This window comes from Pelophylax lessonae (assembly GCF_965119305.1).
Source record: "Pelophylax lessonae genome assembly, chromosome: 6".
In the NCBI taxonomy this organism is placed as follows: Eukaryota; Metazoa; Chordata; class Amphibia; order Anura; family Ranidae; genus Pelophylax; species Pelophylax lessonae.
The window spans coordinates 36,898,732-36,924,449 of NC_138773.1; the positions used below are offsets into that span (position 1 = coordinate 36,898,732).

The window sequence follows — 25,718 nt, forward strand, 5'->3', positions numbered from 1 at the left end:
CGTTGTCATTTCAACAGAATATATTCATTCACCTTGTATGTTACACAATATTTTTTAATAAATTTTATTATATTCAAGCTATGATCTAATGTGTTAGCCCTTAAAGTCCCATACCTTGACCTGAGGCACCAAACTCCTCTTTCTAAATACCTTCTTGGGATGTTGGCTAAACCAAACTAAAAGTTTCTTTTTTTGGGAATCGCATACCTATATAAAAGGAAGTATAGACATCTTTCTTTGCATGGTAGTTAGTATAGGGCTTAGAATGAGGGTGGGAGAAGGTTTAGATTTAGTAGGTGACTGGATTTCTACTTTAAGGCTAATTCATACAAGGTGCATTGGACTGCAATAGTGTCAACAAAGCAAGGAAAACAATTGTTCAGTATCTTGTTTAAACCATACAAGCGTGTCAGTGTGCATTGCAGCTTTACAATTTTTGCACAGCACATCACATTGAAACATACAATTGTTGATGACCATTACTTGGAGGCAATGTTTGGACTGTCCTGTTGATAGTCTATTGGTTTTCTATTGTATGTTATCTTTTCTTTCTTTATTATCATGTACTCCATCTGACTTGAGATACCTACTATTTTAGAGGATATGAGGGTTGTGAGTGTACCTTTTTGAGATATTGCTTTAAGCCAGGGCCGTGGGGGGTGACGGGGCCTGGGCACAGTATGTTCCCAGTGGGGTGTCTGGCCTCGTGATGCATTTCCCCTGGCCTCGACTGGCGCCCTCTTTGGCAAGCGATGGTTTATCCCCCATGGCCTCTCCATTATGACTTGAGGTACTATGCAAAAGTTAGCTGCATATGCTATATTTACTGTATTTGTATATTCCGATCTTTGTATTCACTGACGGTTGTTTGTTTTATGTTTGAAACTTCTAATAAAAACTATTGAACTGAAGCCTATAATTGTGCATAGAGTTGAATGAGATATGAAAGTTTTAAAAAAAAAACAAACCATGAATTACCGTATTACACAATGCATTGTAAAGAGCATAACATACTCAGGCTGATGTGAAAAGGCACTTCATGAAATATTCTGTGTATTGGACCTTGCAAGAGACCTCAGATGGCAGTTATTCTGATTTCCAAACTCCGGCAATACCGCAGCGCTATAGTGTTCTGCTGGTGGGGAGTACTCCCCACCAGCAAAATACAACTGGCTGCTGCAATGGTTCGGGAAAAAAAAGGGAGGGGAACAGGTTACCTGTACTGAAGTTGACCAATAGACAGATTTCAATCTAGTCAGCCTGCCCATAGGTAGATAGAAATGAATCCATTGCCTGCTGGACCAGCCAAGATTCAATCCATGTATGGCTGGTTTAAGGAAAACCATCCAACACCTCTGGGAGTGTCCATGTCCACCATCACCAGTGGCTCTCACCATTTCCTTTTGCTCATCTGAACAGCACTGCTGCCTGCTGTAATATAAAAGGTCAGTCGGAGAAATGTAAGAGCTGTGGGGGATGCAGGAGATGGACACTCCAAGAGGTGTGTCAACTTCCCAGCGGACTTTGGAGGAAAATGTGTTATGAACAAATGGTGCGTCTGTCACAGCAACCCGGCCCGCGGCCGGCAATCACTTTGCAATAGTGGAAGACACAGTAGGTGGTAGAAAGACTTCCGTACACTTTTTTTCAATCTTGGGAGCAGAGTATCGGGAGCAGAGTATCGGGAGCAGAGTATCGGGAGCAGAGTATCGGGAGCAGAGTATCGGGAGCAGAGTATCGGGAGCAGAGTATCGGGAGCAGAGTGGTAGACGACAGCTTCAACCAATTCACATTCCTGCTTCAAAACCTAAAAATAAACCACACCTGGCACAACCACTGGCCAGCTAAGGAACTGGCATTTTTATTTTAGATTGATTATTAACAAAAATATAAAAAGATTGAACATACATAAAAGCAAAAGATTTGCATTAGGATCACAGGAATTATATCTGGTTTGATAAATACTGTACATCTGCAGCAATCAATACACTGCTAGTGGGGGAACAACCTCAGCCATGTTGTCTATGGAGAAAGGGGCAGCCCTGTTGTAAAACACTTAGTCCACTTCTGTTCACAGGCCATAAAATATAGAATATAGATGTGGACACCTTGCAGTCTGTTTAAAGAACTACATAAAAAAAAAAAAAAAAAAAAGAAGTGGTCACTAATGCCAGTTAGGGAAATTCTACAATGCAGCCTGCTTAAGGGCTCATTCACACTTGCTATTCCATTCATGTAGAAAGTCACACTCTGCTGACACATTTTATTTAGATTAGAGTAAAAATACATAACGTGGCTACAGACACTGTTGGGACTCCCAAATTGTAGACCTAGAATTCAGTTTTTAAAAAAGGACAGTGTGCAGCCATTTGTTATATCAACATTGCTTGGCAATAGAGTAAGAACAGACACCAGCCAACCCCGAAACAAAGAGGAGAGAGTCTGGAGTTACTCTAACACAAAGCAACTCAAACATGAACACAAAGCTAGTGTAATAGTCATGCAGAGATAAAGAGGGTAACAGAAGGACTGGATTGCTTTTTTGGCACAAATTCTGCTTCTAGCTACCCCTCTGGTGCTACCAACATAACCAAAAGCCAAGGAATTTTGTCCCATGTTAAATTATCTAAAAGGCTTTTATTGCTTTTTATCCAGTCTAGCAAGACTGATCAACAACCCCATTCTATGGACATTACTGTATAGAAGAGATCTAGAATACTGAAGAAAATGACATAACACTTATGGATGGATGCCAATTAAACAGCATCATTCATCCCACAATAGCAAATGAATATCTATATAATGTGCCCTTAAAACAATACCTGATAAGCTGCCAAGGAGTGCCCCACTTCAGAGATCACCATGTGACCCAATTATACCCAGCAAGATCCCCAAAGGAAGCATTGAAATGCACTAAAAGCAATTATTGGTTGTCTGTTTGGAACTGTACTAACCTGCACAATGTTGTGACCATCTTAGACCCCATTCACACTAGCACAACTTGTCAAGCGACTTGGTCGCCTGACAAGTCGCAGTGGGTCACTCGCCCTTGAATAGTACAGGACCCATTCTAATAGGAGCGACACAAGACGCTCCGACTTAGAAAAAGAGTCCTGTACTACTTTGGGGCGACCTGGAGGAGACTTGCATTGACTTCAATGATATGAAGTCCATGCATGTCGCGCCAGCAAGTCGTGTCGCCCCTGTCTGAACGGGGTCTTAATGAGAAAGAGAGATGTGTGAAAAAGATGAGGGCAAGGCTAGCCATACATTATACAAATGTTCTTGTATAAAACTTTCCTTTAGGAAATACTTACCTTAGACCAAAGCCCCCATACAGTCGCTTGGACACCGCTGAGGGAGCCAACCTGTTCCCTCAGATTCTCTTCCAGGTTCGGCGGCTCCGGCGCTGTGAGTGGCCAGAGCCACTATGACGTCACTCCTGCGCATGCGCTCTGGAGTTCACTTTCCGGCCAGGAGCTCTGAAGGTCCGGCAAGATACACCAGACCTTCACAGCTCATGCGCCGCTGGTGTCAGCGGCTGCAAGCAGGGTGAATATCTCCTAAACCGTGTAGGGTTAGGAGATATTAATTTTACCTACAGGTAAGCCTTATTATAGGCAAAAATTAAAAAGCGGAGTATACTACCACTTTAAGACTTTACAATCCCTTTAAACAAGCTGCTAGAAGGCTTCAGGGCTACTTAAAATGGACAGCACTCATTAGGGTTTGTGTTTAATATTCCCAAACTGGAGCTGAATGGTATTTTAAAGCTTCAGTAAAACATGCTAAAGCTCTGCAAAAGCTCACTGTAAAGCAAACTATAGATGATTTGATTTTCGTTCACCAAGAAAAATAAACGCTAGATTCCCAAACAGTCCGTGTTGATGGAGGAATGCCTCCAGCAGCGCTCGATTGTGTTCTGCACATGGGGGGGGTGTGCAGGGAGACTTTCTTGCCGGCAGAACACAATGATTACGGCTAGTGGCTATGGCCACTAGCAGTAAATCTCACAGGCTGTTTGTGGATCGATAGATCAGCTTGGGTACAATCAGCCTGCCCATAGATGGATTGAATCTTGGAAAGTTCCTGCAGAATTGACGTAATCTTGATCAATGTATGGCTGTCTAACACTGGTCTTGTACAAAGTCAGCTCCCAGCAGCAGGAATGGTAGAATTACTTATTCATTTTGCATTGCTCATGCAAACAAAAGAAAAAAAACAACACTTTATAATTGGAGACAAAAATCTTAACTAATGAATGAAATGTGTAAAACAGCATAAAGGATGCTTAAAATCATGACTGAAAGCCAAGTCTTCTGCTGCATTCAACTACCTTCTTATTTTATCAATGTATTGTCATTAGCAATATTATCTCAGCTCCACCAAAAGCAGCCAAGTACATTGGGGTTAATTTACTAAAACTGGAGTGTGCAAAATCTGATACGGCACTGCAAAGAAACAAATCAGTTTTTTTTTTTTGGTCAAAGCTTAATTGAACAAGCTGGAGTTAGAAACCGATTGGCTACCATGCACAGCTGCATCAGATTTTTCACTCCAATTTTAGTAAATCAACCCCATTTGGTTCTTATAGCAAACGCCCAGTTGGTTTCCCAAGATGAATTCCAACCCAGCACACAAGGTCCTGAAATATGCAGTTTGAATCGGCTATGCTTCATTAAAAAACAATTTTATTTGCGGATACTTAAAAAAAACGTAAATGATGTTTGCCTGTCCTCTTCAAGGCACAGTAACATTACACATGGAAGGCGATAGTTCATCCTTCAGTGTCACTAACGGATGTCAGCAATCTTCGTAAAGTCTATTACGTTGGAAGGACAAAATGAACGTAAAGACTTTCATGTATGCTCCAGATACCTGAGCTGTGTATGACATTGCAATTGGAAAGGCAACTTGCTGTCAGGCCCAGGCCTCAATGATGTCCTCGCTTTCCAAGCCAAGCTGATCAGCTGTGCTTTGTGCCTTTAGTTTCTTCCCTTCAAACATGAAGCACACCTTCTTGAGACCCATGGCAGCCTTGTACTGGTCCATCAGAGACTTCAAGGGTTCATTCTGTAAAAGAAATAGAGGATGCTGAAAGAAGAATACAGAACACCCAACCACAGAAAGTGGACCAGGGTTATGAAGAGTGATGCCACTGTCTAGTCTACAAACTTTACAGGTTTTGGCGGTGCTGGATCACAAATGCTTCGTTTTCCACTGATGGCACTTTTCCACTGCAAGTACCGGCTCGGCTCTACTCGGCCCTGCTTGGCACAGTTTGCTTTTCCACTGCTGGTACCGCATGGTATAGTGTCGGAACGGTTCGGTACGGTATAGGTTTGCTTTTCCACTAAAGTAGTACTAAAGTTAAGTGGGTGGGATAACAACGGGGTGGGTGGGATTCTCTGACCAATCAGTGGCTAGTAGTGACTGCATGCAAAGGATTGTGGGATATGGTACCAGTTTGGTACCTGTTGGAACCACAATCGAGTAGGTACTGTTTTTTCAGAGCCGTACCGTACCGTTCGGTTCCATGCAGTGGAAAAGCAAACCTATACCGTACCGAACCGCTCCGACCCTATACCATGCGGTACCAGCAGTGGAAAAGCACAAAAGCGTGCCGAGCCGGTACGGTTCCATGCAGTGGAAAAGCGCCATGAGTGGTACGGTATGGTTCGGTTAAGTACGGTACGGTTCGGAACGGTACACCTTGCGTTTCCACTGCCAATAGTAGCCTTTCATGATTGGCGTGGTGTAGCTGGAAAGCTGCGATGGACGATTCTCTGTCAACCAATCAAAGTTCTACAAAGTGTAGCTCCACCCTGTTGGTACGGTACTAATGTGCTTGGTACCCCAACGAAAGGGTCCCAAAAAGTGGTACGGTTCGGAATTAGGGTACCATTTACAATGGAAACCGCAAAAATTGCGTACCGAACCATAACGCTCAGTGGAAACGAGCCAAAAGATTAAAAAGACACGCCAGGAAACCCACAAACAAAACATTTTGTAACAATTTAATGTATTTAAATAGACCTGCCTAAAGTAATACTTCTTAACCACTTAAGCTCCAAAAGATATACCCCCCTTAATGACCAGGCCATTTTTTTTTGCAATACGGCACTGCATTACTTTGACAATTGTGTGGTCGTGCGACACTGTACCCAAATAAAAATGTATGTGTTCCTCACAAATTGAGCTATTTTGGTGGTATAACATCGGTTTTTATTTGTTAAAACCAAAAGACCAACAATTTTTAGGAAAAAAAAAAAAAAAAATAAACTTTCTGCTATAAAAAAAAAAAAAAAAAAAAAAAAAAAAAAAAAAAAAAAAATAAAAAAATCGAATTTCTTAATTTAGGCCAATATGTACTCTGCTACATATTTTTGTTGATTGGTTTGGGCAAAAGTTAAGAGTCTACAAGCTATGGGATATTTTTAATCACTTGCCAATCACCCCATGCACATTAACTGCAGCGGGGCGACTCGGCTGCGCATAATCACGTACGTGATTATGTGCATGTCTTCTTGCTGGACACAGTGGGAGCCAGACCGCAGGAGAAGCAGGCGCAATCGCCGCCGGCCTCCCGTGATTTTCAGATAAACTGACAGGGGAGCTACAGTGGGAGCCAGGCCGCAGGAGAAGCAGGCACAATCGCTGCCAGCCTTCCGCGATTTTCAGATAAACTGACAGGGGAGCCGTCTGTCTATTTAAACAAGGCAGGCAGCTCTCCGGTCAGACAGGCACAGCGAGATTGTGCGTCTCAGGTAAGCTGAAACACCGATCTGTGTTCCTGTCACAGAGCGCATCGCTAAATTTTTGAATTTCAGTGACCGGGATGCGGCCCTTCACCTCGCATGCGAGAAGGGCATTCTCCCCCTGGAGAACCATCATGTGCTGGCCTTCCCTGACTTCTCTGCGGAAGTCCATAAGCTGCGCAGCAGTTTTACGGAGGTCAAGAAGCACCTTCGGGTCCACAATTTGAATACTCCCATGCTGTACCCGGCCCGGTTGCTGGTTGTCAGCGAGGACAGAGTCCATTTCTTTGAGGATCCGGATTCTGCTGTGGCCTGGCTGGATCAGCTCCTGTGAGTACTGACAATGGTGGCACTGTCCTGCTTTCCCCCCACGAAGTGCCTTGGGCTGCCTGGACCCTGCTGTACTATCATCCTGCCTCGGATATTGTTTTTTGTGGGGGCCCACTTCCTTCCAGGCACTTTTGGACCCCGGGGCCTCCATCCCATACACCTTTTCCACCTGTATGTACATTACTGGATTGCTAGTCTCCTACCCCTGTGCAGTTCCTGTGCCCCGGTTTAAGTGACAGCCATCGTTTATTTCCTTTTCACTTACCTGATCACTGGCTGGGAGGCCTCTTAGCTCATACTGGACACTTTTTCATCGAGTGCTCCCTTACTGTGTCCCATAATTGGGACCCGTCTTTGGAGACTGTTCGCCCCCAATATTCAACTTTTTTGCTATCACCACTGCCTGCCGATGCCCTGTCCCGCTCTGCATGGCCTTGCACTTTGCCTTATCTGGCTTTCTGTTGGCAGCTGGATCCATATTCTTCCTCTATTTTTGTTACTTGTTTTGGAACTCATGCCCACACGTGTTAGGGTTTGTGTTTTTTTACAAGTCTTGTGCCTTGCATTTACTCATTGCGACTGGTACATTATCCTTTACTGCCGTTTTAAAATGTTACTATATGTTCTTTGCTATGCTGCAGGTGGGGGTATTACTTGCTCTGGGGCATCCTGATCCCTTCCTCCACACTGTCACCTACCTACTGATACGGCACGGTTGAAATTGCTCACCTGGAACGTGCGTGGCCTGCGTGACAAAATTTAGAGGACCGTTGGTTTTTTCCTACCTGAAGGAACAGCGGGCAGATATTATTGCCCTGGTGGAGACTCCTGCAGAGGGCCATGTATTGGGCGCTCTGCGCCATCCCGTGGGTAGGCTGGTCCTTCCATGCCTCATTCCATGTATTCCAGGGGAGTTTAGTTGCTCATATCCAAATCAGGGGCCTTTGATACTCAGGAGGTGGTGACGGACCACCAGGGCAGGTATATCTTTATACGTGTCCGGATCAGTGGGCATGCAATCTTACTGTTGGTATGATATGTGCCTCCTCCATTCAGTGCTTCGCTCTTGAGTGAGGGGCTGACATTCATGACTAGGTTCCCCTCTGTCCTGGCTATCTGGATGGGGGGGGGGGGGGGGGGGGGACTTCAACATGGTCTCCAACCCTGGCTTGGACAGGACGGATCCACCCACAACAACCGACTACCCTAACAATGACACACGCTTCTGTAGACTCCTTAGTAGCTTTCAATTGTTGGACTCCTGGAGACATCTGTATCCCATGACTCGGGCTTACTCCTGCTACTCGGCGACCCATTCTTCTTAGTCCAGGATTGATTCTATATGGATCTCCCAAACTGCGTTGTGCCTGCTTTGGTCCCCGTCTGCTATCTGACCACGCCCCATACTGGATCGAATTGTCCCCATTTACAGACCCTCCACTGCGGCACTGGCGCCTAAACCCATTTTGGCTCGTAACTGTACCGGACCTTGACTCGTTGACTAAGGAATGGGATTTCTTCTTTCGCTCCAACACCGACTCTGCTGCTCCCTCGGCTGTTTGGGAGACCTTCAAGGGACGTGCTCCTGTCCACGCATATTTCTAGATTTAAAAAGGGCGTCGCAGGCCGACCTGCGGCGGGCCAAGCAACAATTAACTGACTTGGAAAATAGGTACGCACAATCCCCATTCCAGGACCTGCTAGCTAAACTTAAGCTCCAGGTGAGGGCCTTTTATCACCTCTCCTGTGAGCAAGCCAATCGTAAGTTGATAAGCCGACAACGGGCATTTTAACACCGAGAAGCCGGGCAAGCTACTTGCTTATCTGGCTCATATGGATGCTAGACGTCCTGTGGTCATATCCCTCCCCCCATTGGCCATGGCTGAGGCGTTTGCTTCCTACTTCATAGAGGTATATACCTCTTGCGGTGCAATATGATCCTCCTGACCTTGCCAGGCTGTTGGATTAGATTGAGTTCCCCGCATTGACCCTGTTACAGGTCGCAATGCTGGAAGCCCCTATATCAGTTGAGGTTGTCACGGCTGTCTCCCAGTTTGTGAAGGCCAAGGCTCCCGGGACTGATGGCTTGCCGGTGGAGTTTTACTCCCATTTCTCTGAAGTACTGGCTCCCAGATTGCTCGGCGTTTATGAAGCTGCATTTGCTGACAGTGCCCTGCCGGAATCCATACGTAAGGCATTAATTGTTTTGATCCCCAAACCGGGGAAAGACCCCCGCTTCCCGGAATCCTAAATGCCTATCTCCTTGCTCCAAAGTGATATCAAGATTTTGGCCAAGATCTTGGCCCTGCGACTTTACAAGGTGATCCTTTCCCTCATCCATCCTGACCAGACTGACTTCATGCCCGCTAAGAACACAGCCTTCAATACTAGACATCTGTTCATGAACCTTCAAGGAACCCCATGACTGTGTAGGCTCCAGGGTGGTAGTGACGCTTGATGCCGCCAAGGCATTTGATTCTGTGGAGTGGCACTACCTTTGGCAATGTCTTCATAGGTTTGGCTTTGGTCCCAACCTCATAAAATGGCTTATTCTGTATCATCAGCCTCTAGTTAGGGTTGTAGCCAACGCAATACCTGTAGATTAATCTCTAATGTTTCTAATATGTGGTATACTAAAATCCTAATAGTGATATCTGGTAATGGATGAAAAATTTAAATTGAATTAATTGGACAATAATTACAAGTGCTAGTGCACGTGCAAACTGCAAAATATAAATAAATAGGTTTAGTTGTGATGAAATTATCCTAGATTATTCTCAAACATGATGGTGTAAAAACATGTATTCCAATAACAGGTATTTGCCAACAACCCTCCTACGCTGCCATCTGTTGATCTCCTGGACATGCTTAGAGGTCAGGACCACCAAAAACTGCTGTATGATATGCTGCTTTCCAAGCCTATGACCAACCTGGCATACAGTGTTAGAACCTCATGGGTGGTGGACATCAGGGGTTTGATGAGGATGACTGGTGCAATGCCCTGGAGCCATGTACTCTTGTCTCCCTGAAGCTGTCTGATAGGCTCATTAAGATATACATAACCCATGGATCCTACCTCACCCCAGTGAGAATGGCTAGGCTTGATTCTTCTCGTTCCTCCAGCTGTCCCAAGTGTCTACTGTCCCCAGGTACTTTGGGACATCTTCTATGGCACTCCCTGAACATACAGGGGTTCTGGATGCAGGTAGTCCAGTTCCTTCACGACTGTATGGGTTGCCCAGTCTCCCTGGATCCCAAAATGTTCCTCTTGGGGATATTCCCAGATGAGGACGTTGACAAATATAAGCTTCACTTCCTCCATGAAACCCTGTTCAGTGCTAGGAAGCTGATAGCTCGTACTTGGATACAGTCACTCCCTACTCTGGCCTCTTGGCTGGCTGACATTAATGCCACTCTCTCGTACAAGAAGGTGATCTAGATCTAGATATAAGATTTGGGACAGGTGGCTCAGGGGCCTCCTCCACCTGTAGTCCCTGAACTATGTCTTTCTACTGGTCTTGTTCATTTCTTCATTTTGTGGTTTGCCCACATCTGCAGCATATACAGTAGTTTATTTCTTGATGTGTGACTTTGTATTTGCCTATTGTATGCCCATGTTCTTTTTATTACTCCCTTCTGGTTGGCTCCGGTGAATACGTCCAACGTGTGCCGGTTCTGACTATCCACTCTCCTGGAAAACGGAGGCTCCCCTTTTCTCAATTTCTGAACGTATTGCCGTTTTCATTGATGGTGCTTGTATATTGTTATGCACATGACTCAAAAGCGTTTTTTTTTTTTTTAATATCTGTAGACAAAATGTTTTGCCTTTCATTTCCATTTGAAACTGAATGGGCTGTTTTACAAGGTTATGGTTTTCAATCGCTTTAATATCTTACAGCAGCTTGGGAAAGAAATTGGCTGCACACCTCCACCAGTCCAATTGATTTATTGAAACCGGTCTAAAACTGCCACCAGGACAAAGACAGGCCATGGAAAGGATGATGCGTTTCACACTGACAAAGTTCTAGGGTTTGAAGAAGCACGTCGTCAGTGTGAAACAAGTCAACCTTTCCATGGTCTGTGTCCTTGTCCTGGTGGCAGTTTTAGACAGGTTTCAATAAATCTATTGGACCAGCAGAGGTGTGCAGCCAATTTCGTTCCCAAGTTGTATAGGGCTAGCACCCAGTCCCACCTGTACTCAGGATTACACTTCTCACCTGCAGCAGCAACATGGCCACCGTTTTCCCCATCTTTACAGCAGCCAAACATTTGTTCCTCAGCAGCCCAGCCCCATCATACAGGCACACGTCTGTCCTGCAAGCCAGTTAAGTTTACATGCCAAGATTAGTACAGCTCTTTCTGCATTTCCTGGCCTCCCCCGATGCAAGAACTGCAGATCTCAGACCCCAGCGCTGCAGTCATGTCTCCACCCCCTCTCCTTACCATTCTCAAACATGCTCCATTGTGAATGGCTGAAAGAACAGACATACAATAAATAATGGGCAAGCCCTAGTCAGGCTGGGGAGGAAAGAGATAGATGCTGGACATCCTCCAGCCAGGCAATGAGGCAGTCTCCAACAAACTTGCTGCAGCTTCTAATGCACACTGAGAAGCTCACAGTGTTCAGTGAAATCATTAAGCCATTTTAGTCAGAGGAACCCGTACAACTGTGCAAGCCTGGAGATCAGCTTTAAATCCCTTACCTTTCCTACTGTGACAGTGAGCTGCGACTGTTTATCCTTTCCCTGGACCTTCAGGCAGATCTTATCCTCTGTGTGCCCAGCATCGGCTCCCTGTCCCCCAGAACTGGAGAGGACCATGCAGTCTACAAGACAAGAATATAATTTTGCCAATTATACAGCATCTACTCCTGACATGATACCAGCTGAATGCACCCCTGATTTTATAAAAAGAAAAAAAATATACAGAAATGCCATTAAGTCATGCATTGTGTCTCCATTCGCATCTCACCAATGATGTCAGCCACAGTCAGATTTAGGGACTTTGCCGTCTCCGTTGTGTTCAGCTCCTCATCTCCCCGCAGCAGCAATATCTGTGAAGGATTCGCATCAATATGCGAGGCCACCAGTTCCACCAGTCTTTGCAGTGGGTCTGTCTGAAAGACATGAGGGAAAAAAAAAAAAGAAATTATATTATATTTTTATATATAGTGCCTTGCGAAAGTATTCGGCCCCCTTGAACTTTGACCTTTGCCACATTTCAGGCTTCAAACAAAGATATAAAACTGTAATTTTTTGTGAAGAATCAACAAGTGGGACAGTCATGAAGTGGAACAAAATTTATTGGATATTTCAAACTTTGGGCGTGCAAAATTATTCAACCCCTTTACTTTCAGTGCAGCAAACTCTCTCCAGAAGTTCAGTGAGGATCTCTGAATGATCCAATGTTGACCTAAATGACTAATGATGATAAATAGAATCCACCTGTGTGTAATCAAGTCTCCGTATAAATGCACCTGCACTGTGATAGTCTCAGAGGTTCGTTTAAAGCGCAGAGAGCATCATGAAGAACAAGGAACACACCAGGCAGGTCCGAGATACTGTTGTGGAGAAGTTTAAAACCGGATTTGGATACAAAAATATTTCCCAAGCTTTAAACATCCCAAGGAGCACTGTGCAAGCGATAATATTGAAATGGGAGTATCAGACCACTGCAAATCTACGAAGACCTGGCCGTCCCTCTAAACTTTCAGCTCATACAAGGAGAAGACTGATCAGAGATGCAGCCAAGAGGCCCATGATCACTCTGGATGAACTGCAGAGATCTCCAGCTGAGGTGGGAGACTCTGTCCATAGGACAACAATCAGTCGTAATACTGCACAAATCTGGCCTTTATGGAAGAGTGGCAAGAAGAAAGACATTTCTTAAAGATATCCATAAAAAGTGTTGTTTAAAGTTTGCCACAAGCCTCCTGGGAGACACACCAAACATGTGGAAGAAGGTGCTCTGGTCAGATGAAACTAAAATCAAACTTTTTGGCAACAATGCAAAACGTTATGTTTGGCGTAAAAGCAACACAGCTCATCACCCTGAACACACCATCCCCACTGTCAAACATGGTGGTGGCAGCATCAAGGTTTGGGCCTGCTTTTCTTCATCAGGGACAGGGAAGATGGTTAAAATTGATGGGAAGATGGATGGAGCCAAATACAGGACCATTCTGGAAGAAAACCTGATTGAGTCTGCAAAAGACCTGAGACTGGGACGGAGATTTGTCTTCCAACAAGACAATGATCCAAAACATAAAGCAAAATCTACAATGGAATGGTTCACAAATAAACATATCCAGGTGTTAGAATGGCCAAGTCAAAGTCCAGACCTGAATCCAATCGAGAATCTGTGGAAAGAACTGAAAACTGCTGTTCACAAACGCTCTCCATCCAACCTCACTGAGCTCGAGCTGTTTTGCAAGGAGGAATGGGCATATATTTCAGTCTCTCGATGTGCAAAACTTATAGAGACATACCGCAAGCGACTTACAGCTGTAATCGCAACAAAAGGTGGCGCTACAAAGTATTAACTTAAGGGGGCTGAATAATTTTGCACGCCCTATTTTTCAGTTTTTTATTTGTGAAAAAAGTTTGAAATATTCAATAAATTTCGTTCCACTTCATGATTGTGTCCCACTTGTTGTTGATTCTTCACAAAAAATTACAGTTTTATATCTTTATGTTTGAAACCTGAAATGTGGCAAAAGGTCGAAAAGTTCAAGGGGGCCGAATACTTTCACAAGGCACTGTATATATACTAGGGTGATCGGATCTCTTCTTGTATTGCTAAATAAAAAGGAAATTTAAATTTTTGTCACATGACCACTTAATGCATGCGATAATGAAAACGTCAACTCACTATTGCCCACATGGGGTATTTAGTGCAAACACCAAAAACTTTTGTTAAATGCTGCAGAAAAAGGCATTAAAGGTCAATTTACAAAAGGAAATAAATAAATGTATGTATGAATTAAGTACTGGTCCAAGCTTTCGATAACTATGGCAATGGCTCAAATCCTGTCAGGTGTACCTGGGCCCCAGTCTGTGCCAAAATAGACATTTTAAATACTGGATAGTGCCCTATATAGAGTGTAAGCTCTTCTAGCAAAGGACTGAAACAAATGGTTGAACGCTCTTGTGTTACAGAACAGGTTGGTGTATATAAATCTGCTCAATGCGGAGGTTGAGCATTTGGAAGCAACACAAGTCACTACCCTCCAGTATGTCCTATAAAACTAGAAAGAAATGGAGAGCAGTCGGCTTACCATACGGATGTTTATACGAAAGATCTGCCCTCTTCGGCGCACTTTTATCGTAAGCTCTGGCACAGGGCTCATCCCCACCATAATCACATCATTGTCCTCAGAAATGTAGCTGCGTTTTGGGGAGCAGACGGTGTCCAGATCCTGCAGGCAGGCTTCCATCTTCCTGACCCCACAGTGAAGAAAAACATTAGCAAAGCACCACAGAATGAAATCAGGCATTTGAGCAATGCTCCTCCCTAATCTGTACCTTTATCTGTTCATTCACCTCCTATGTCACAGCGGTGGTAAACACCTTACCAGGGGTAAGTAAGCAGCTAGGGGGGCCAGCAGTACTTTGCACCCAGGCCAGGTCCCCCCCCCTCCCCGCACCCCTCCCCTTCTCAGTCTCCCCCCTCCCCGCACCCCTCCCCTTCTCAGTTTGGACCCCATGCAAACCCTGCGCTCAAAAGCCAATCAAAAGTATGCCTTATTAATTTACTATTTATCAAATCGGCCATTTTTTTTACACAAGCCCTTTAGGAACACTTCAAATGTCGCTGACCATCATACAATCTGGAAGGAGGAGCGACATCCAGAAGTGCAGAATTTTGCAGGTGATTGGTCTAATTTCTGAGCAATTCTGCGCTCCTCACCATCTCCCCCCCCCCCTCGCTACAAATTACTTGAATTCTTAAAACTTGAACCGATGAGTGAGTGAAAGGGGGGCAGGTAGACAACAGGCACAAGACTCTTCTCCTAACCTGTGAATTCTGCCAAATTCAGTCACCCTTAGGCCAAAGAGCCCAAACAAAGCTCCTACCTTATTTTGCGGTTGAGGCCACGTCCCCTTTTTTTCCCTCTGGCTACTGGGGTGTTTGGAGATGGAGGCGGTGAGGGAGAGGAGTTACGTATACTGTTGGATGTACAAAACAGTCATGTTAGAACAAATATCAAAACCGTTTCCAACTACAAAAATGTTAGTGGTGCACCGAAATGAAAATCCCAGTGCCTAAACAGACAGCTTTCCAAATATAAAAAAAAATTGAATTGATACATGTGGCTGGCGTGCTTACATTGCAGTCACTTTATTGGCAACAGTATCCCTATTTTCTGCAGCTAATATATCAGTGCATCCCTAGTTTAAAGCAGAGCTCCACCCAAAAGGGGAAGGTTACGCTAATAAAAAAAATGCCTTGATGGGAGGGTGACAGTCTGGTGTTCCTAGGCGGACTGTGCTTGGATGCAGACCACCCTAGGTCAATGTCCACATGTGATGTGATGCTGAATCTCCATGGTACTAAAAACCAATGAATAAAGGGGCAGGCCAGGCAAGATCAGGATGGGCAGGAAAGGGCTAGAAGATGCATCCTCCAGCCAGGGAATGAGGTGGCCTCCATCTGACTTGCTGCAGCTTCTAATGCAAATGTGAGAAGCTCAGATTTAGTGTAACCAATTCCTAGAACACTAAAAAGAAGACGCATAGTGCGACTTTACAAATGCTGCACCTTAAAAAAACATAAAACAAACAAATTGCATAAAAAGCGTCAATCAGCAATCACCGTTCTTGTGCAACTTCAGACTGCTGGCCGTCAACATCCTCCGTGTCTGATACTATGAGTCGGGACGCTGACACCTTCACCGGCGGAGGGGTTGCAATGGCTTCATTCTTGAGGTCTGCAAATACAAAGAATGAAGCAGAGAGGTCCCTTGGCATCCTTGCATCCAGAGCAATGCTATAGACCCCGCTTTGATTTTGATGACATCCATACCCTGGGGGGTGAAAAAGGGGCAGGTCCAGCTATAGGGAGGAGCAGAGGATTGGGCCCAGCCCCACTGCAAGAGACAATTTTTTCTTCATTTGCCCAAGTTGGGCTTTAAATGATCGTCTTATTCTGTTGTGACTAACTGTACAAGTGCCGCGATACTCTAACAAGTGCCGCGATACTCTAACAAGTGCCGCGATACTCTAACAAGTGCCGCGATACTCTAACAAGTGCCGCGATACTCTAACAAGTGCCGCGATACTCTAACAAGTGCCGCGATACTCTAACAAGTGCCGCGATACTCTAACAAGTGCCGCGATACTCTAACAAGTGCCGCGATACTCTAACAAGTGCCGCGATACTCTAACAAGTGCCGCGATACTCTAACAAGTGCCGCGATACTCTAACAAGTGCCGCGATACTCTAACAAGTGCCGCGATACTCTAACAAGTGCCGCGATACTCTAACAAGTGCCGCGATACTCTAACAAGTGCCGCGATACTCTAACAAGTGCCGCGATACTCTAACAAGTGCCGCGATACTCTAACAAGTGCTGCGATACTCTAACAAGTGCTGCGATACTCTTAACTGTCTTATATGGTGCATTTAAAGGTTTTAAAAAGGTGAAAGTCATTTTAACCACTTGCCTACTGAGCACTTTTACACCCTTCCTGCCCAGGACAATTTTCAGCGCCGTCACACTTTGAAGCACAAATTGCATGGTCACGCAACACTGAACCTATATGAATTTTTTCATAATTTTTTTTTCTCCACAGAGCTTTTTTCGATGGCATTTATTCACTGCTGGGGGTTTTTTTTTTTGTTGCTAAAAATTAAGAAAAAAAAGTCCTAATTTATGTCAGAAAAAAAAAAAACTTTGTAGATAAGTAATTTTCTTTCCTTTACTGATGGGCACAGACTGGCATCACTGATGGGGCTGCACTGATGATCAGTGCCCCGATAATCTGTACATGTCTCCCCAGTAAGGAGATGCCCCTAATTGGCTCTCCTCCCTCACATTGTCAGTGTGCAATGAGGAGAGGCGATAAGGCCCCTTTCACACCGTTCAGATCCACCTGTCATTTTTGGCGGATCTTAACGGTCCCCCCATGCATCCCTATGGGGCATCGGATGTCAGCGGAGACATGTGCGCTGACATCAGATCCGTCAAATCTGGATGGATGAAAACCCCATTTTCCATCCGTCCAGCGGATCGGATAAGAACAGACCGACGGTCCATTCCCATCCGATTTCCCCCACAGAGATCCATGGGGAACTGACAGCTGTGTCTCCGCACACAGCGCAGAGACACAGCTGTCATCCTCCTGCTGTGAAAGGAGCCTAAAAGGCATTTCTGTGTTTACATGTGATCAGCGGTGATTGGACACAGCTGATCACATGGTTAAAGAGCGGCATCATCAGCTCTTTACTGATATTGGGGGTCATGCCGAGTCCCAGGGACAATGCGTCCTCGATTGCGGTAAGACTGGGCATAGTCACAGGACGTTGTCCCAGAAGAGAGCAGGCGGTTAAGGAACATCTACAGCAATGACTAATACTATGTTTTTTTGGATTCTTATGGTGGGTACTAGATAAGTCTCAAGTAATTTCTGCTCATCTGCCTCCAGTCTGGTAATGTTACATAACGCACCTTCACAACCTTGCTTTTTCTGCAGCTCTTTCTCCAGCTCGTCTAGTGTGCCCACATCATCCCGGAGGAGCTTCAGAGAACTGTTCACCTATAGAGAACAAGGGATGGGGTGAGATCACACCTTAATCAGATAGAGAAAAAAAAAAGCCACAGAACAGAGCGACATCAAAGCATAGTACCTTATTTGAGTACACGGTGGCCAGGATGGGGGCGGTTCCAGGAAGGAGTCGTCTGCGTTTCGGTTTTTGAGGCAACACGACTGCAACATCGCTATCGCTGCTGTCTTCATTCTGTCAAACAGGAACATCCATGAACCCAAATAGATCACAGCAACAGCTGATCTGCCTTCAACACCCCCACCATCAAATCACTTCTGTCACCCACCCCTGATAATATAACCAAACAACTGCATTTACCTCCAATATCCCACAATGGTTTCCCTTCTACTGACCAAACCCACACAGCAAACCAATGGCTTCTCTACCTCCAATATCCATCCAACCAGTGGCTGCATTTACCTCCAATATCCCACCAGGGTTTCCCTTCCACTGCCTAAACCCATATACAGCAAACCAATGGCTTCTCTACCTCCAATATCCCTCCAACCAATGGCTGCATTTACCTCCAATACCCCACCAGGGTTTCCCTTCCACTGACCAAACCCATATACAGCAAACCAATGGCTTCTCTGCCTCCAATAACCAACCAATGGCTGCATTTACCTCCAACCAATGGCTGCATTTACCTCCAACCAATGGCTGCATTTACCTCCAACCAATGGCTGCATTTACCTCCAACCAATGGCTGCATTTACCTCCAACATCCCACCATGGTTTCCTTTCTACTGACCAAAACCCACATAGCAAACCAATGGCTTCTCTACCTCCAATACCCCTCCAACCAGTGGCTGCCTTTACCTCCAATATTGCACCAGGGTTTCCCTTCCACTGACCAAACCCATATACAGCAAACCAATGGCTGCTCTACCCCCAACCATTACCTCCTTTTTCACTGGACTATTGGGAAGGACTTGTACAGAGCATCTACAAGAATAGCAATCAGATTGCCATTACAAGCAGTGAGGTGACGTTTCCACCCCCGTGCACCTTGCTTGGGCTCTCCCGTCCCACTGGGATTGGCTCTCCGGAATAGTAACCCTGATTACTTCCGGAGCAGAGGGGGAGGAATTTGGGGTCTCAAACCCTAAAGAGTACCTGTCATATGCCTACTGCTGTCACAAGGGATGTTTACACTCCTTTTGACAGCAACAAAAAAAAAAAATATATATATATATATATATATATATATATATATATATATATATATGTGTATATAGTGCCCCGTCTCTCTGTGCAAAGGTAAGTGCATGCATCGGTCCTACATGCGTACAAACAGACTGTCCCACAAATGTGTGGTATCACAGCAAATGCAAGATCATGGGCAGTAATTAAAGCACCAAACCTAAAACTAAAGTTCCAACCTGTAAAGGCAATTAACGTGTCACCTATGGATAGTAAAATGTACGCGGTTTGTTGTCGTTGCATGGGCGTGCACAAAATGTACGTTTTACATATATTTGTTATCTATTGTGCCATTTTTTGCATTCAAGTAAAAAAAAAAAAAAACTGCTGCGCAAATACCGTTTGAAAAATTGCAAAACCCACCAATCTATTCTCTAGGGCCTCGGCTTTAAATATATAATGTTTGGGTTTTCCATCAAAAAAATTTCCATAAAAAAACTAATTGTTACATGTAAACTAAAAGTGCCAAAAATAAAAATAAAAAAGAATCGTATTGGAAGTAGTTAAAGTGTATCAATACTTGGATAACATGTCTCTAGAAATGGTACCAACCTCCTGGATACAGAGGACACAAAGTATGGCCGCACATCAGGCTGTGACCTTATCAGAGGAAAGAATTAAATGCTGCTGCAGGCTGAGGGTGGAGGAGAGGAGATTCTCTGCAACAATGTATCCCTTTCCTCTCTGCAACAATGTATCCCTTTCCTCTCTGCAACAATGTATCCCTTTCCTTTTTCTCACAGGAAGCAATGTAAAAGGCTGGGCTCACACTGGAGTGGGTGAAAAACACTTACAGAAGTTGCAATTCAATGGTTTACAATGTATATTTCTCTGTGTGCTGCATTTACCTGTACCACCAAGTTACACTGAATGAAAAAAGCTTCCAAATAAAAATAAAAAAAAACTGAGTAGGTTTCCTACCCGCAGGCCGGATAAATCTTAAAAAAAAAAAAAAAAAAATTACACAAGCAGCGTTTCACCGAAAATAAGCCCGGGTCTTCTATTAAAGCGGTTGTAAATCTGAAAACGAAAAAAAAAAAAAATCCCTGCAAGACAAAGGCATAATGAGCTAGTATGCGTCGCATACTAGCTCATTATGAATTACTTCCCTTAGAACGAAGCCCCGACACGGACCCCTGGCCATCGCTGCGGGCGCCGCCATGATCCCTCGGCGTCTCATCGGCAGCTCCGGCGCTGCTATTGGCCGGAGCCGCGATGACGTCACTCCCGCGCAGTGATTTTCCGGCAAGCTCCCGGCAAGGGAAACTGGAGGTCCCCCCGGACCTTCAGAGCGAAGCGCTGCTCGCGTGAGCGGCTGCATCCACTGCAAATATCTCCTAAACCGTGCCGGTTTAGGAGATATTAATTGTACCTACAGGTAAGCCTTATTATAGGCTTACCTGTAGGTAAAAGTGTCAAAAAGCGGGATACTACCGCTTTAATTTTGGCACCAAAAGACACATTAGGGCATATTTTCAGGGTAGGTCTTATCTGTAATGTGCGGTCTTCTCTCCCTTCCTGCCTGTCAGGAATCCCCTGTGTGAACCGAGTAAAAGTGTTTGTAAAATCCTAGAATCCACTTCATGGCTGATATCAAACGTGTGTTTCTCTGTAATCCAATTGTGAAATACCTTCGGTACAGCGCCGCTCGGCTGATTTCCCACTGCCCCCCTTCTCTTCTCCCCTGCTGACAGCTGAGGATCACGGAAGCACCGAGTATAACCGTATAATATAATTCTGTGAAATCCCTCTGGTACAGCACCGCTCGGTGCTCAGCTGATCTCCTGCTGCTCTTCTCCCCCGCTGACAGCTGGGGGTCACAGGAGGGCTGAGAAGTGCTGTAACAAAGGCATTTCACATAATTCTTGGCACTTCTGTGACCCTGCTCTGAGCACTGCAGAGGGGGAGGGGCTGAGAGTCCCCCTGCTGACAGCTATGAGAAGAGAAGGAAGAGAAGCGGGAGATCAGCTGAGTGCCGAGCGGCGCTGTAACGAAGGTATTTCACATAATTCTTGGCACTTCTGTGACCCCGCTCTGAGCACTGCAGAGGGGGGAAGGGGCTGAGATCCCCACTGACAGCTATGAGAAGAGAAGGAAGAGAAGCGGGAGATCAGCTGAGTGGCGAGCGGCGCTGTACCGAAGGCATGTCATACAATTAGAATACAGAAACACACACATAGGACATTATGTAAAACAGTAAGAGTGGATTCTACAAACACTACACTAGGGCTTATTTTGTAGCCCTCCTCCAAAATAACAGTAAGTCTTATTTTTAGGGAAACACGGTATATAGGTCACACACACTTTAGCAGAGTTCCTACAGAATAAAATAGAATTTTTTTTTTTTTTTTTTTAAAACGCAATTTTATTGGAAAAATGCACTTCAACCACCTCCCCGTCCACCATATAGACAAATGACCGTGGGCAGGATCCTGATCTCGGTAAAGAGCCAATGACGCAGTTCTTTACCCATGTGATCGGCTGTGTCCAATCACAACTGAGTGCTGAGCGGCCCTGTACCAAAGGTATTTTATACAATTATAATACAAACACACACTGGACATTATATAAAAAAACAGTAATAGAGTGGATTCTACAAACACTACAAGATCCTGATCTTGGTAAAGAGCCAATGACGCAGTACTTTACCCATGTGATCGGCTGTTTCCAATCACATGAAAGTGTAGGTAATGGGCTCTCCTCATACAGAGGGAGAGGAGAGCTGATCAGCGGCATCTCCTCACTGGAGAGACCGGCACAGATAATCAATATACAGATCAGATAGTCTGTGCAGCCCCAGCAGCGATGGCATTCAGTGCCCATCAGCGAAGGAGAAAAATTTAATTTACTTATGACAACTTGATAGAAACTTTGTTTTTTTTTTTTTTTCTAAAAAAAAAAACAAAAAAAAAAAAAAAAAAACACACAACACAAACAAAAAACTGCAGTGATTAAACACCACCAAAAGAAAGCTCTATTTGTGGTGGTGGGGGAACTAGTTTGGGTACAGTGTTGTATGACTGCAGAATTATCACAGTGTGAGAGCACTGAAGGCTGAAAATTTACCTGGGCAGGAAGGGGGTGAATGTCCAGTAGGCAGCAAGTGGAAATAAAATGAAAAAAAAAAAAAAAAAAAGAAGTCTTTTACATTGGGGGTCATGACATCACTCCGGTCCTCCCTAGGCCATAGAGATGAGCGGAGGCCATCTTTCCTCCACTCTTCTCTCCGATCAGCCACCGCCAGATTGATATCCCTGGGATACCGATTTCCCAGGACCCCACCCAAGATTCTAAAAGCGATCCAGCTGTGAATATATGTCGCTTGGATCAGATTTAGTGGTTAGAGAAAAGAACACCACGAACAAGACCACCAACACCAAGACCACCACCAACACCAAGAACAAGACCACCACCACCACCAACACCAAGAAGAACACCAAGAACAAGACCACCAAGAAGAAGAACACCACCAAGAAGAACACCAAGAAGAACCCGAACACCACCAAGACCACCACCACCAAGAAGAAGAACACCACCAAGAAGAAGAACACCACGACCATCAAGACCATCAAGAAGAAGAACACCAAGAAGAACCCAAACACCACCAAGACAACCACCAAGAACCCGAACACCACCAAGACCACCACCAAGACCACCACCAAGACCACCACCAAGAAGAAGAACACCAAGAAGAAGACCACCACCAAGACTGCCACCACGAACAAGACCACCACCACCAAGAACAAGACCACCACCAAGACCACCACCACGACCACCACCAAGAAGAAGAACACCAACACCAAGAAGACCACCACCACCAAGACCACCACCAACACCAAGAACAAGACCACCACCACCAAGAACAAGACCACCAAGACCACCACCAAGAACCCGACCACCACCAACAACACCACCACCAAGACCACCAAGAAGAAGACCACCACCAAGACTGCCACCATGAACAAGACCACCACCACCAAGAAGAACACCACCACCAAGAACAAGACCACCACCACCAAGAACACCACCACCAAGAACAAGACCACCAAGAAGAACCCGAACACCACCAAGACCACCACCAAGAACCCGACCACCACCAACAACACCACCACCAAGACCATCAAGAAGAAGGCCACCACCAAGAAGAAGACCACCACCACGAACAAGACCACCACCACCACGAACAAGACCACCACCAACACCAAGACCACCACCAAGAACAAGAAGAATCCTGGGGTTATGGCAACTTTCTGCAGCCATTACCCCACTATTGCCCCTCCTACTGAGGAAGTCCTGACTGCGGCCTGGTAGGGAGGTGATTAGAATATAAATAAAGACAAAATGTGTTGTAGTATTGAATGGAGTGGAGAGGGATTAGACCCCCTGTCAGTTCTTATTGCTGTCTGTGCCCCCATTAGGGAGGGAGATTCTCCCCCCCCCCCCCCCATTTGTCCAGTTTATCATCACTGAACTCCAGAAGTAAAACCCAAAATGTTGGGCTGTCACCGGAACAGGAACAGAGGGGAAATCTTACAGTGGGGACACCAATTCCAGGGGTTTATTTATTTTTTGGGAGGGGGGGGGGGGGGGGGGGGATTTCCTCACAGCAAATAGAAATACCACCAAAAGAAAGGTCTAATTGTGGGGAAAAAAAAGAAGACATAAGTTTTATCTGGGTACAGCGTTTCATGACTGCACAATTGTTAAAGTAATGCAAAAAATGGCCTGGTCATTAAGGGGGGGGGGTAAATCTTCTGGGGTTGAAGTGGTTAATGACTTCCTGTATTGTGAACAGCCTCCCCCCAATCAGGGGGGTCACAGGGACCGGAAATGAGGAAAATCTCCCCATTGGGGGGGTCCACATGAAGGTCATGTGATCTGTACATCCACAACTCCCAGTCTGCACCACACACACACGTATGGTCCCCTCCCCCCTCATCCTGGGACTTGTAGTGCCACCTCAGAAAGCCTCTTCTACAGCAGGCAGTCATATCAGAGGCCCCTCTGTATAGAGGCACAGAGAGGCTCACTCTGTACACACCGCCTCATACTTACATCAACAATCACCACTCTTTCCGCCATCTCCATCCCGGCTTTTATCCTCAACGCCGATTGGCCCAGCCGCCCGTCAGTGAGCGCTTTCCGTTAAGGCCCGCCCCTCCGCGGCGAGGCATGATGGGAGATGTAGTCTGTGTGACAGGAAGCGGCCCGGGCCAATAAGAAGCGCAGTACGTGACGAGCGCGGAGATTACGTAACACCCGTTACCGTGCTGCTGGTAATAGAAGCCTGAGCACAGAGGTGCGATGTGATTGGTGGAGATTTTGGTGTGAAAAGGATTACATTTTAAAATGGTGTGTAAAGCATTAGATCCAAAAAAAAAAAAAAAAAACCACAAACAACATTGATCTACTAAATTAAAAGAAAGCCTTTTACATTGGGCCATGACAGGTGTGAGGGTTCTCCATAGACTGCTGCATACAGACTTTGCTCAGACTTCACTGGCTCCATGCTTGTTCATAGCTGAAGAAAGCCAGGAATTTAGTATTTCTGGGACTGGTTTCCATTAACCACTTCAGCTCCGGAAGATTTTCCCCCTTAATGACCAGGCCATTTTTTTCGATTCGGCACTGCGTTACTTTAACCACTTGCCGACCGCCGCAAGTACATATACTGCGGCAGTCAGCCCCTCACAGGCAGAGTGATGTACCGGTACCTCACTAGCCTGTGAGGCCTTGGAGAGCGAGCACCCGCCGCCGGAGGCGTGGTCACGGACCCCCCCACGCGTATGACCGGCGGACCCAATGTCCACAGGTCACTCGGCGATCGGAACAGAGGAAGAAAGGCAGACGGCTGATGTAAACAAGCCGCCTGTCATTCTCCCCTGTGTAGAAACAGTAAACATACGGTTCTACTATGTAGGACAGTTAATCACTGTTCCTACACCTCAAGCCACAGCCAATCACAATTAGAAGCACGCCCCTAGGGACACACATAGCCCCTCCCTCTCAAAAAAGTTAACCCCTTCACTACCAGTGTCATTTTACAGTAACAAAGCATATGTATAGCACTGATTACTGTAGTAATGTCACTGGTAACCCCAAAAGTGTCAAAAATGTCAGTCAAGGGTCCGATCTGTCCGCCGCAATGTCGCAGTCCCGCAAAAAAAAACAAACAAACTACAAAAATCTTTCCCTTAGTTAGTAAACGCAATAACTTTTGCGCAAACCAATCAAAATACGCTTTTTGCGATTTTTTCTACCAAACATATGTAGCATAAAACAAATTGGCCGAAAATGTTAAAAAATTTAGATTTTTACATTTTTTTTTGGGAATTTCATATAAAAAAAAAGTGAAAAAATCGTATTTTTGTAAGATCTTACCGTAAAATCCTTTTCTCTTAGCTCATTGACAGACGTAGTCCTCTTTGATTCACATCAATTGGGTTATGTTGTCTCTGCAGGAGTAGGACTAGGCAGAAAGAAAAAACGTTCTGGCTCCACCTTAGGGGCAGTCCCTGAGGGTATATCCTCCCTCTCTCTGCTACAGGGAATCAGTTCTGTTGTAAAGCAGTAACAGAGAATTTAACCCAACCCAACTCAATGATAGAGGGGCGGGTACTACGTCTGTCAATGAGCTAAGAGAAAAGGATTTTACGGTAA

The 25,718-nt window shown here is 45.2% G+C and overlaps 1 protein-coding gene across 1 annotated transcript; it reads right to left on the reverse strand.

Annotated features, from left to right (window-relative positions):
* Nucleotides 1–4,713: 4,713 nt before the first annotated feature.
* On the reverse strand, nt 4,714–24,192 carry LOC309558158 (NFATC2-interacting protein-like). The gene is made up of 9 exons (XM_082261163.1): nt 24,114–24,192; nt 17,937–18,047; nt 17,758–17,845; nt 15,903–16,017; nt 15,164–15,256; nt 14,365–14,527; nt 12,060–12,204; nt 11,792–11,913; nt 4,714–5,073 (listed from the first exon to the last, which is right to left on the reverse strand). Exons 1-9 carry the CDS (start codon nt 24,144–24,146, stop codon nt 4,921–4,923), a joined length of 1,023 nt encoding a protein of 340 aa, XP_082117289.1. The 5' UTR covers nt 24,147–24,192; the 3' UTR covers nt 4,714–4,920.
* Nucleotides 24,193–25,718: the final 1,526 nt, after the last annotated feature.

Bases quoted from the DNA above. Each gene is read 5' to 3' on its own strand.
- LOC309558158 (XM_082261163.1), bottom strand. From the start codon at position 24,146: ATGGAGATGGCGGAAAGAGTGGTGATTGTTGAT. The intron at 14,528-15,163 runs GTAGGAGCTTTG...CTGTGGGGTCAG, and splicing joins GGCCTCAACCGCAAAATAAG to GAAGATGGAAGCCTGCCTGC. The intron at 5,074-11,791 runs GTAAGGGATTTA...TTTCTTTTACAG, and splicing joins TCACTGTCACAGTAGGAAAG to AATGAACCCTTGAAGTCTCT.